Source organism: Gavialis gangeticus, unplaced genomic scaffold (genome assembly GCF_001723915.1).
Source record: "Gavialis gangeticus isolate Ggan-Ray unplaced genomic scaffold, GavGan_comp1, whole genome shotgun sequence".
NCBI classification, from domain to species: domain Eukaryota; kingdom Metazoa; phylum Chordata; order Crocodylia; family Gavialidae; genus Gavialis; species Gavialis gangeticus.
Window position 1 is genome coordinate 81,112,842 of NW_017729022.1, and position 13,114 is coordinate 81,125,955.

General features: G+C 40.1%; 1 protein-coding gene across 1 annotated transcript in view; it reads right to left on the reverse strand.

Annotated features, from left to right (window-relative positions):
- Positions 1 to 835: 835 nt before the first annotated feature.
- KIAA1551 (KIAA1551 ortholog) overlaps positions 836 to 13,114 on the reverse strand; it is a 59,876-nt gene continuing 47,597 nt past the window's right edge. Inside the window, exons 4-6 of the mRNA XM_019515475.1 lie at positions 4,708 to 10,397; positions 2,608 to 2,682; positions 836 to 1,957 (exon numbers count right to left, since the gene is read on the reverse strand). Coding sequence (XP_019371020.1) covers positions 1,761 to 1,957; positions 2,608 to 2,682; positions 4,708 to 10,351 — 5,916 coding nt within the window. The 5' untranslated portion in view covers positions 10,352 to 10,397 and the 3' untranslated portion in view covers positions 836 to 1,760. The remainder of the gene's footprint in view (positions 1,958 to 2,607; positions 2,683 to 4,707; positions 10,398 to 13,114) is intronic.

The window sequence follows — 13,114 nt, forward strand, 5'->3', positions numbered from 1 at the left end:
CCCTTCCGACCCTTAATCTATGAATCTATGAATCTATAGGTGCAGCCTAAACCTGTTCCCTCAGTACTCTAGTGCAGTGGTTTTCAAACTTTTTTGTACAAGGACCCACTTGTAAACATCAGTGGTCAGTCCCAACCCAGTGCCCCTCACTCTCAACCTGCTGCCCCCTGCCCCCCAGTGTGGGGGGCAGGGAGTGGGTGGAAGGGGCAGGGGGGCAAGAAGCCCCTCATAGGCTGGACCTCTGCCAGCCTGCAAGGAAAAAGACATGGCTTCCCACGTTTTTGTCCTTTAAAGGAGAATCCATTTTTAAAGTTTGTTCACAACCCTTTCATACATTCTTGTGACCTACTTTTGGGTTGCAACCCAGGGGTTGAGAAACACTGCTCCGGTGGAAGGAAGCTGCTGCTAATTCAGCAACTTTTATTCATCTTTGGACTTCCAATCTCCCCTTTTCTCCCCCAGCCCACATGATGACAGGAAAAAGATGCTGAACAAGGAAGATGATCCCGAGTGCTCAGATCCAAGAGGCTACATCTATAGGATTCAGTTGTGCAATCTGAAACAAATTCTGCCCAGTTAGCTCCCTGCCACCTTAACCAAGGCCAGAGTGACATATAAACTAAAGGCAACACCAGGCACCTACTTTTACATTTAAATAAGTCCAAGTCATTTTAAGAAAATTCTGCTTTTCGTACAGAATTTGTCATTGCCTTCAATACCCATTCAACAAGCTACTCTTAAGTGCAGTTAATGAAGTAAGTTATTTTTCTAACTGAAAAATACCAACGTTAATTATTCAGAATAAATGTATTTAATGCAAGAAAAAAATGGTTCAGGGTAATATGCAGTAGCTTTATTTTCAGTATAAAGGCTTAAACGTATAAAGAAATCAAATGCAAAAAGATTCTGAAAAAATATGACAATTCAAAATTCTGAACATATTTCTCAAAAGGCACTTAAAGTGACATCCAATAATGAAAATAATTTATCTGCCACAGTGAATGTGTAGGTTTTAAACATTAGCTAATGTAGCTTAAAGATACAGGAATTTGTTTATAGTCACTAGATAAAGTGAGCAAAACTGTCCAGAAAAAATTGAATTCAAATTTCCTAGACTTCAAAGCATTGCTCCTTTTCTTTCAAGTATGAGGAAAGTATGAGAAACTAACCCTAAAAATTAGGGAAGAAAAGCATTAACTATTTGCAGCATTATGTCAAGAAAGTACTAGTTTACTTTGTGACAAGTTTTATGAAGTTAATTTTAACAAAACCGGATAGCAGCGTGAATACTTCATGGTATCTCCTGATCAACATACTCAGCTATAAATGTTTTGTTGCATATTTCTATTGTGGTTAAAGTGAAGGAAAAAAAAAAAAAAAGAACTTTTCCACAAAAAGAAAATGAAGACAGGAATACTTAGAATATCATAAACAGAAAATGTAGGTGCAAATCTTGTGAATCTACCCTTGATCCCTTTTGCAACTAGTAATATTATTTCCACTGACCAGCAATGGAAAATACAACAATTGAAAGGGATTTTATAGAACCAGAAATTAGTTGACATATTTTTGGATGGTTTAAATGCTCTTGGGACTGATAGCTTCAGATAAAGCCACAAACCTTTTTAAAAAGATGTCCTAGAAAAGGAATTAACTTGACGGATTTTCAGTAGAAAATCCTATTTGTTTAACAAACACAAACTGTGTAAGTGAAGCAACCCAGAAATTTCTTGTGCAAAAAAATACTTTGGTGGTGGTACTCATCTATTATTACTGCGGAAGAACTGTTCTGAAGGGCTGCTATCTAGGCTTTTGCTTCTTTTTGCCAGATACATTTTCCTGTAGGTCGCAAACATTGCTTTTGAGTCTTTGGTTGACAGAGGAAGAGCCTCATTTCCTAGAGCCTCATTTCCTTCCAACATTTGTATGGCTGTATCAAGTGGAATGCTGTTGTCATCTGCAAGACAGACGTGGAATCAGTTACAATGAACAGAGCTTTAAACATCTGCAGCCTACTTGCAATATCAGTAAGCTATGTAATTCACTATTTTGAAAGGAAAAATATAAAAGCCAACATTCAAAGTGCAGGAAGAAAGAGATTAAACATGCAATATTTAATTTTAGGGCCACCCACTGTAAAGATATATTATTATGCTTTACTAAAAACCGTGCAATCTAGTATTAACCTCACCACTGAACTCCCCTTTTTAATATGGAACTATAATGCTTACAACATGTGGGGGGGCAAAAGACTTAGGCCTCGTCTACATGAAAAAATGTTAGCTGAATATTCCAATCAACTCTACTACTGATTCAAACGTAGCAACTGAAGCCCAACATGGAAAAGTTCCAATGGCTTCCAGCTTTAACACTTTCTAATGGCAGTAAGTGCATCCAAAAAGACAAAGCCATGCATACACAAATCCACTACTTTGGTACAACTGAACTAACTAGTGGAAGTACCAGTAATGCCAATCTTTTATTAAGATTTCCTAATGTAATTTAACAATTTTATTATCAACTAAACTTTATTATAAACTCAAATACTATTTAGAGTTTATTAAACAAAATATTAAAAAAAAAAAATCAGTAAGTAATTCAAATCACCTTGAGCTGTCTCTTCCATTTTTCTTTGCTTCACTGGCTTATAATTTAACCAATCTTCTTTTTTACTTTTGATTCCTGTGAGTTAAAAGGAAAGGCTTTTTCAATGATCTCTAACTTTCCCAGGCTTATTTTACTGTTAACAGGTATTTAAACGAAAAACAAACTTCAATAAGGTTGCTGGGTTTAAGTTGATAACTCTAAATACATGATCCTTCTTTATAATAAACCTAAAGGACATCGCCTACTATAAAATGACAACCTCTAACTCAAAGGTCTCATACAGACATTTTCTCCTTGGAGAGTTGCTGCTTTCCCAGGAGAAACCGCAAGCATACAGGTGTTCAGGCTCCTTCTCCCATATGAAAAATAACCACTCCAGGAGAAAAATAACCTGAGAACAACCAAAGTTAAATCACTCCCAGGAGAGTTTCTCCTCAGAGAGTAAATGTCTGTACATGCCAAAAGTAGAACCCAAAGCAAAGTCACTCCATGGTCCTAGGCAGAAGCCTTAACCAGAGTCAGGAAGAACTAACATGGAAGGAAGATGTTGTCTCCCTATCTTGCAGAAGAAAGTGGGACAGACCTCAGTTATCCAGTGTGTTATGTTAATAAATAAAAGATTCTAAGAAACCTGGGTGAAAGAAAAAATACAGAACTGCAATTGAGAGCCTGCACTTTATTCTAACTACACATCCATTTACAGAATCCTTCTTTTAAAAGTTTTTTTGATTACCACCTTTTTTAAAGGATCATGCCACCTCACTTGGACAGAACAACAGTTTGAAAAACCCCTGGGTTTTGTGCATATGTGTGCATGTGTCCCACAAACCCTGAAGTGGCAAAAGAGAGGACAGATTTTCAAACAAGGTCACAACAGGAAACTATATGGCAACGGTCTTCATAGTAACATACATGTCCAGAAATGGTGGAGAAAAATCTAATTGGGAAAGCAAAAGTGCTCAGAGGAAATTTAGGTGATTAAATGATTTTGGGAAGTAGACGAGACGGATCATAATAGTTCGAATCCAAGTAGTATCCTCCACTCTCCTACAAAAAGTAGGAGGGACCATCTGAGGAGCTGAAGGAGAGATTTTAATACATCCATCTAACTAGGTTTATATAGCATATGGAGGTTGTGAACTAATTAAATAGTTTGAATGTTCCAAACTGCTTTGAAATATCTCTGAAACATTTCAACAGGTAAGCACACAGATACATGACTAATACAATGCTCCAACATAGCTAAACCATGCCAAAAATGGATCTGGAGGGAGCAGGTACTATTTTATACTGATGTTATATGCATATGGCAGGTTGGTCTTCAAGTCATCACAAAATACAGTGCTCTTCTCTTCACCCTCATTGTCTCCCTGGAGCCTAGGCACTGCCGCCACCCTATAGGCTCCCTGCACATTGGCCACTACTGTTGCAGTTAGTCCCACAGGGTACACAAGTGTCCAGAATGCCGGGAACACTAACTGACCATCTAATGCCACTCTCCCCTCCCTGTTGCAGGATGGAGCAGAGCTGCATGCCAGTGTAACTATTTTGAAGCATTCCATTCCATTCCACAGGAAGCTTTAGGCTGTCCAGGGCCAAAACGCTCCTTTTAAAAAAAGTTTTAAACCCCATTACACTTTGAAATGTTTTAAATATAACATCTATCTGCACCCTTCAACATACACTGTGCTTACTCCAGCTATGCCCCATGAACATTCACAACCATCTTAGGTAACCTATGCCAATTAAAAAAAAAAAAGGATAAAACAAAATATAAGGATAATGCTTACCGCACAGCCAAGACAAATGAAAGCCTCATGATTCTGAGAACAGCTTAAGCTTCAGTTTCAAACTGGCACTTTCATGTAAAACGTATCTATTATTCGTGACAGTCTACATGAAATTTAAAAGGACTCGGACTGTTTCATGTCTCAAGACATAGACAGGTATGGTTAGCGACAATACTGGCAGTAAATTCCTTTCAGCTTTATATTATCGTATTCAGCCTAATTTGGCATTAGCTTTTACTCTTGTATGCTACCACAAGGAGACACACTCACACTTTAATACATGGGAGAAAAATAAAACTTCATACTGTACCTGCCACCTGGCATTTCGTTCTGTCAGGAGAATGTTTCGTATCTAAACTTTCTCCATCAGTCACTGTACTTCTAAACAGTATCTCTGGGCACATTTTAAACTCAAGCATTTGAGGTTTATGTAGTTTATCTTCTTCTGAAAGGAGGGCATCAGTTTTCCACTCCTGGCTGTACTCGGAAGCTCCGTTACGTTTTATATGCCATATAGGTTTGGCAGGAGATGTCTCTAGTTCTGTCAGACGAATGCTTTCCTGGGCAGTGCATTTAAATGCAACTCTATTCAGGTAGGTTTTTTTTTGTTCCCTTTGAAGAGACATGCTTAGTCTATTAGTTCTTCTACTTGAATACAGCAAATATTTATCAGGAAAACTTTTTTCAGAGTGTTTCTCTCTGTTTTGGCCATCCAGGTGTCTCTCTTTTCCAGAAACAGTTTTAGATTTTGTAGAAGGGCGTCCCCTTTTCTTGTGTAGTTTAGGGCTGCTATGGTCTGCTAAGGAGCTTCTATATTTCCATCGATCCCCCTCTTTTGATTTTGCAGATCTCTCAAGATTTGCCACATTAGTGCTTTGCTCAATGTGCAATGCACGTTCAGAAGCGTTTGCTTCACGCTCTTTGATCCCATCACCTTCTAATCTTAGTTTTTTAGACTCTCCCTTTCCACGCATATTTTCTTTCCTTTTTAGTTTACAATTAGGCTCGTGGGATGGGAGGACTCTTGTAGGTTTATGCTGAGAATACTTGCAGTTCCTTGAACTTAAGTCTTTGTCACTTCTATTTGATGATTTAATCAGGGTAGCATGATTAGCCAACTTACGTTTTATTTCTTTACTACTAAACCTGAAATCACTGTTATGTTTGTGGCTAGGTCTCTTAACTCTGTGTGCTTCTTGTGTTTTCTGTTCAAGATTTTTATACTTATTTTCTTTATACATTTTATTATGTTTGGCTCCATTTGTTTCTGAACTTTTTAATGTGCAGACATCCATTTTAGAGTTTACCGCCTGCCCTTCTGTTTGGGTGTTATCTTTTCCCAAAGATTCAACCTTGAAGACTTTTTCCCTCTGTACAGTTGACACTTCCAAGTGTTCAGCATTTGTAGGGCTGACCTTTCCTGAAGCTAATTTCTCCCCTTTGTATTCCTGAACATCTTTTTCATTAAAATAGACTTCTTTTCCTGAATGAGGCTGCAACTCTTCCTTCCACTGGCCATTCACTTTTTTTAATTGATCAGTTTCTTTTTTCTCAGACAGACTACAACACTGAATTATTTTTTCTTGGATTTTAAATGGTTTGTATTTACTACTCACTTCCAGCTTAAAATTCTTGTTTATCGTGGACATTTTTTTACATGCATCTTTGTCTCTTAAGGGAAGAGTTTGGCTCGCATCATCTAATTTCGCAGGAACCTGCAGGTAGTTGTCCACTGCACAGTTAGGCTTTGTTGTTTTGTGATCAGTTCCATGATTACTTTCCTCTCTTTCTCTAAGGTCAACATTTTCAGATTCTGAATTAATGTCATCATCTTGTTTCTCTAACATGGCATTTTTAGATCGACATGAACATTGTGGCACTTTGTATTCTGCAGCTAACCAACCCATTAAACAACAAAACATTTTTTTCTCTCTTGTAGGCGCTCTGGTTTCTTGTGTGTTCTTTTCTCTTTCTGCACATAGACCCTGATCAAGTAGATTTTTTGAGTTCCCTTTATCTATAGATTCTATTTCTAGAGGAGGTTTTTGAGCATTTTCCACCTGGATTTTGTTAGAAGACTGGTGACTGTTTTCAGGAAACAGTTTTTTCATTTGTTCAGAATTTAATATTTTGATTTGTATTTGATCTATGGGATCTTTAGCATCACAACTTTTGCTGCAAATTTGAGTTTCTTTTCCAAACTGATGTTCTGCATGCTCAGTCACAGAATCTACATTTTCTATCAGTTCCCTTGGCAGTACGTCTACACGTTCAATTCCATAGGGAAACTCTTTTACAAGTTCAGTCAATTGATCATTGAGGTATGCTGGAGTAGTATTTGTACTGCTGTGCCTTCCATCTGTACATTCATCCTCATTGGTTACATGTTCTTGTGTACTCTCTTGTCTTGCAATGCTATATTTATTTGTTTCAATTACGTTAGATAAGTCATGTTTGTTTCTGATCAACTCCTGGTTAACAACAGTAACTCTTTCACCATGTCTGGCAGTCCTATTAGACATATTTAGCATATTTTTTTGTACTGAAGGAGAAATAATTTTAGAAGCATGTGCATTATTCTCTTCTGTAGAATTGCATACATTCACATTTGAGATCTCATTTTTATTACACACGTTTAAACTTGTTATTTCTAATGACTCTCTTTTATGCAATAGTATGCTCTCCCCTTCAAGAACACTGGCTTTCAGTTCACCTTTACAAGCGTCTAGTTGTTGCTCATTATGCTTTGTATTAGATGTACTTTCTTCTGGCATCATGTTATTCCTCACTAAATGTGAAGGAACAGAACTGAACATATTCGCTATTTGTGAATTATAAAATGCATCACCTTCCACAAGTGAACAAACACTGGAAATCTGAAACATGCTATTGTCCAATATGACTTCTGTAGCATCTTCAGCTTCTAATAAGTCCTGCTTATCTTTACTTTCTTTTGTGACCTCTTGGGGATTCAGACTTGAATAATTTTTGCTTGTTTTGAGAAAATGCTTATTTTTTAAATTGAGAGTTAGATTAGTTTTCGTTACTACTTGAAGAAACGGACCATCTTTTATTCGGCTTGCATCAGATGAAGAGACTGAATTTACAGAACCTTCTACTATTCTGTTTCCACCAGCTGACTTTGTCTGTTGTACAGCTGAATCCACTTTCTGTTCTGGAACCGAGGTATCCGATTTTAAGTAATTAGTTTCTACTGCCTCTTTATCAACATTTATCACAGATGAAACATCTCGTAGACTATGCACACTACCTGCTTCAATCACTGGAAAAGAGGTTTCCGAACAAGTTTTTTCTTTGACTTGCAGGTCACTCTGAGTTTTCTCTTTAGAAAGGATTAAAGGAGAAACAACAGCAACTTGGGGTTCAAAACTCTTTGTCAAATTAGAACCCAATGGATCATGCTTTTGCCCAATAGGAGGAGTTGCTGAAGACAAATTTGTTTCATTTGTGCTTACTGCAACTTTATTTAGCTCCCCTTTAGCTACTGCGTTTCGGACGTTTTCTAAGATACAACACATACTCTGATCATCAACTTTTTCAGAAGATGAAGAAACTTTAGCTGATTCTACTTGACCACACTGAGCATCCACAGATCCTGGAGGACACTTTCTCCATAAGGCAAGACATGCAGCTAGCTCTTCCATTGAATAATTGAAACTTTTTGCTTTAGAACATGAACTTTCAGTAAGTAGTGGTGTATGCTGAGCCATTTGTGTTTGTGAATTAGTTACAAACTCAGCTCTCTCTGATGCATGAGGATTTGTGATAGAAGCATTAAACACCTGCTCGTTGATCAAAGTTTTGGTGTTCTTCTCAGATGTCTGAGAACAAATATCTTTGGCATGCTGACCCAATTCAGGACATGCTGATACTGAATGCTGTAAGTTTTCACTAGCATCTTTTGGCATTCTTGTGCTGGACAGGAAAGTTCTATCTGAGAACGTTACGTTTGAAGGTTTTTTCTCATTCTGAAGAAGGGTAAGCAGTATTTTATCAGCAATAGCACCAGACTTTTTCTCTCTTAATGCATTTGTGCTACTTAGCACAAACTGAAGAAATGAGGCTTCACCAGGACTGGCTGATATATTCTGTGGTAGAACTTCATTACTTTTACCAACTGCAGTAGAACCTGAAGTGTTTTCAGTTTGTTTCAAGTTTTCTTGAGCAGAAACAACTGACAAGACTTTGTTTGAATTCAAGACTGAAGTTCTCTTACTACTATTTACAGAACCTGGGAGTTGATCCTGACATTGAATCGAAAGAAAACTTAAAGAATCTCCATGCTTAGTTTGATGACTATTTTGAGTTTTATCTAATACTTCACTGCCAAAGTTGGCTGTGATGTTGTCATTTCTTTCTTCAGGTGCACACTGTTGTAGATTCTGTGTTCTTATGGTATCAGATTGTCCAGATACCTGATTGTGATTGACCACACTGAAAAAAAGCATGTGGTTGGTGTTTTGATTTTGTGAAGGAAGATCAGAAGTAATTCTGTCACGTTCTGAAGCCACTAAGAGATTCTGTTTATAATGAAACATCTTTTCAAGTATTGCATATTTTTTTTTAATTACAAGCAGTTTTTCGGCATCTTTGGCCAGACTCTCTTTTGTTATTCTCCACTTTCTTCCTCTGGATGACACAGTTCTTGAATTGACAGGCAAATCCACTGAACCTGTCTGGTTTTTTTGTGTGGAAATGGCTTCATTCAGTGGTTTTGAAACTACATCAGAAGGAACTGCTGTGATTTCTTGTGTGGTGGTACAAAGCCTTTCTAAAGTGTTAGTTGAAGATCTAGATGTTTCATTAACAGGCTGACTTAATGCCACATTTCCACCTGCCCAACTGGGTTCTCCAGACTGAAATTTCTGACAGTGCTGTTGTACATCTTTATAGCAAGACATGTGTTTTTGATTTGATGTAGGTTTTTGCTGATTTGGGACATTTTCATTAGTTACACTTTGGATTATCTGTTGTATAACTGGCAGAGATTGTGCTGCTGATCTGGATTCATAGTTAAGAGACCTTTTATATGCTGGAGGACTTCCATTACAAACTTCAGATCCTGTGTGCACAGATGTGTATTGTTGCAATTGGGTACTTACTGAAGTATTTGGACTTGATGAATGTGCAACCTGTAATGGATTACTTGGACAGCATCCTTGTTTTGAGACATGTTGCCTAGGCAAACCAAAAGACAAAGAGTTATGTTGAGAATTTACAAAATTATTTGATGGCTGATTAACAGGTACTGTTACACTACATTCTTGAGAAGAGTAAGGCCCATTCAAATTGTATTGTGATGCCTTTGCTACTGGCAGCCCTTTTGAACAATTACTGCTTTCTTGGCTACTTTGATACAACATAATTCTTGTAGAATTAGGCTGTGCTAGTTGTGGCTGCATAGTATACATGTTTGTGGTCACAAACTGATTTTGTACTTCCTGAGGTATATTTTGTACATTACTTCCAGAGCTTATTTGGTAAGATTCAGTAGCTGGCCTTACATGTGAAAAACCATGTACATTAGGAAAAGCATTTGGCCAAAGAGTCTGAGTTGTGTCTGCTGGCATACGGGGATTCTGGTTAGGAAATTTTGGTGCTATTCGTACATGTGAAGATGGATGTCTATCAAGTGAACGTTGTGCGCTAATAAAACCATTACCAGATAGAGGAACTTGTACAAATGCTTGCTGCAACATACTGTATCCTTCGTTATTTACAAAAGGCGTTGAATTTGTAACCATATTTGTGTTGCTGGACTGCAGAAATACTGTTTGGTTACTTCCAGGATAAATGCAAGTATTCTCAGAGGGATATGTATTTGTCTGAGAGAAAGCACATCCATTAGAAAGTCCCTGTGACAAGTAAGTTTCTTGACTTTGCAAGTTATTTTGTGTATTAGCATTCTGGAGTGGTCTCACATTCCAGTCCATTTTGTCTTGATGCAGTTCTTTCCTCCTTGAGTTGAAATTTGCAATTCTAAAAGAAGAAAAATATTATTTTTTAAACTCACACATTTTGGTTTTCAAAAACAAAAAGTCACTACAAACACAACTGCTGTAACACAACAAGGACTTCACTCCCCCATAACACAACAAGAACTTCAAAACTGTCAGATTCTTAACATTTGTTCTTGATTTAAACTAGTTTCCCAATGTTTTTTTTTTAAACTTAAGTTTTACATGTAATTGTCTTCAATCATTTTAGCACAACCAATTTATATATACATGCCATAGAGAAACCTAAGCAATATGCAAAAATAACTAACCACAAAAATTTACAAAATATAATACAGGCTCAAGTGTTGCTTCTAAAGGACTTTCAAACTCTTACAGCAACATGGTTCAAATAGACTGACACCATGTGCAGACATTTGTTCTTCCAGGAGAAATTCTCCTGGGAGTGATTTAATCCTGGTCATCCCCGGTTTATTTTTCCCCTGGAGTGTCCATTTTTACTCTGGGAGAAAAAGCCTGAACATCTGTACACCTGTAGTTTCTTCTAGGAAAGCAGCAACTCTCGCAGGAGAAACTGAATGTCTGTACCACGTCATAGATAGCAAGTATAACAAGAATAATTTCAATCCCTATCAACCCATTTATTAACTAATCAAATCAGGCACCAAGCATGTTCTCACAATTAGGTAATATCTGATACATAAGCTAACTTCACTTCTTAAGTCTTGGTGCAGCATTAATTTAGTTTATCTTATTTCTATTATTTTATGAGCAGTGATCCTAGTTTTCTGTTTAAAATTGCAAATTCTCTGATTAAAACCCCACAAAAATCTGTGTTTTTCCACAATTAAAATGAAACTCCACTATATAAATAGGTATCAGTTAAACACAATGTTTTATTGATATTTTTATGATTTTAAAGCAATTTGTAAGTCTACCAGCACCTCAGTCACTATAATAAAATAAATTCTAAATACCTATAAAAAAACCAAAATCAAATGCCAAAATTTAATCATGCAAAAGTCAGAGCTCCCCATCCCACTTTACTCACCAGGACACAGGTCCAGCTGCAGCTGTTCCCCCACTGCTTTGTGCTGCTGAGCAGCCCTGATATGCTGGTGCCCTGCCTATGACACTGGCTTCTCACACCTAAGTGTGCTCCTCATCCCCGACCCAGAGCACCCCCCCCAGGTCTGCCAATGTCCCTTACTCCCTACCCACAGCACCCCAGGCCCTGCCAGTGCCCCTCAACCTTGACCCACAGCCTTCTGCCCCTGCCAGTGTCCTCACTTCCCACTTACAGATCCCTGCTTCCCCCAGCAGCCAGGGCTATGGGACCAGGTCTATGGGCTACGGGAGCCCTGCCCCCACAGCAGCACCCAAGCCCCAGCTGCTGCCCGCAGGGTATGGCAGCTGCTGCGGCTGGAGTGGAGCATGGAGGCTGGCTCCCCCCGTTCCCACCCCCCAAGTGGCACAACTGGAGAAGAGCCCATGGGGAGGGCAAGTATGGGCTGCCCGCTGTGGGTTCAGGGCTCCCGCCCTCCTGCCCTCCTCCTGGGGCCTCTGCAGCCCAGCAGGTATGACCTGGTGCAGGGAGGGTGGGGAAGCTCAGTGCCACTGCCAGGAGCCCCACACTGCCATAGCAAGGTACCCCCTGCCTGCTAAGTACCAGCAGGGGTGGCAACATGGAGTTGGGTCCTTCACTGCTGCTGGGCAGGGGGCGCTTAGCCATGGGCGCCTAGCACAGGGCTCCCAGGAACAGCAACAAGCCTACCCATGCAGCTTTGCCCTATTGTGCAGGGTCCCAGGGGGAGGGCAGCAGGGTGGGGAGCCGGAGCCCACAGCAGGCAACTCCACCCACCCCTGCCCTATGCAAAAATCATGTGCCTCCCATACTCCTTCCAGAAGTATGTGCAGTGGTGGAGAGCCAGCCCCCTTGCCACCCTGTAGCTCCATCCTGCTCCCCAGACAGGCCCTGCAACCATGCATTCCCACCCTGGTCCCAGGCCCCAAGCATCTCCCTTGCTGGGCGGTGCCCCCAGCCCTGCCCAACTTGGTGCCTCCCACACTATGGGCCCTCAACCCCTGTGGCACCCCCTGCCTGATTGCTCCCCTCAGCCCCTTGCAGTGTGGAACTCTGCCAGCCTGCAAAGGGAAACGGGCAATTTCTCATGTCTTTCTCCTTAAAAAAAGAAAAGCTGCATCTTTCTCTTAAAAGAAAAAAATCTGCATTTTACCACAGCAAATGGAAAACCTGGACCCCTGCTTACGAGCAGGGATTCTGGTTTTCTCTGATTAAAAAAAAAAAAAAAATCACGAGTTCTCTGACAACCCCCCCCCAAATCCATTATTAAAATTAAAAGCCTCTTTTAGCCCCCACTAGCCCTGCTGGTGCCCCTTACTGCCCCCACAACAGCCCCTGCCCTACTTGTGCCTCTTAACCTCCCACCCAAAGCCCCTGTACCCACCCCTGCCAGAGAGGACCCCCCATCTGCCAGGGTTATGGGGCCAGTGGCCCAAGTCTGCAGCTCCCTGCCCCCAGCAGCAGGCAGCTGCAGCAGATGCAGCATGGAGCCAGCTCCCCCACTACTCTACCTCAGATGGGGGCAGGGCCAGCTCCTGGCTCCCCCCAAGTCCTGCTGGTGCCCCCAGCCATGACCCACAACCCCCCCAGCTCCCTGCAAGCCCCACTTACCTCAGGCTTCAGGAGAAGAGTGAGGCTGAGCTGAGCTGAGCGGA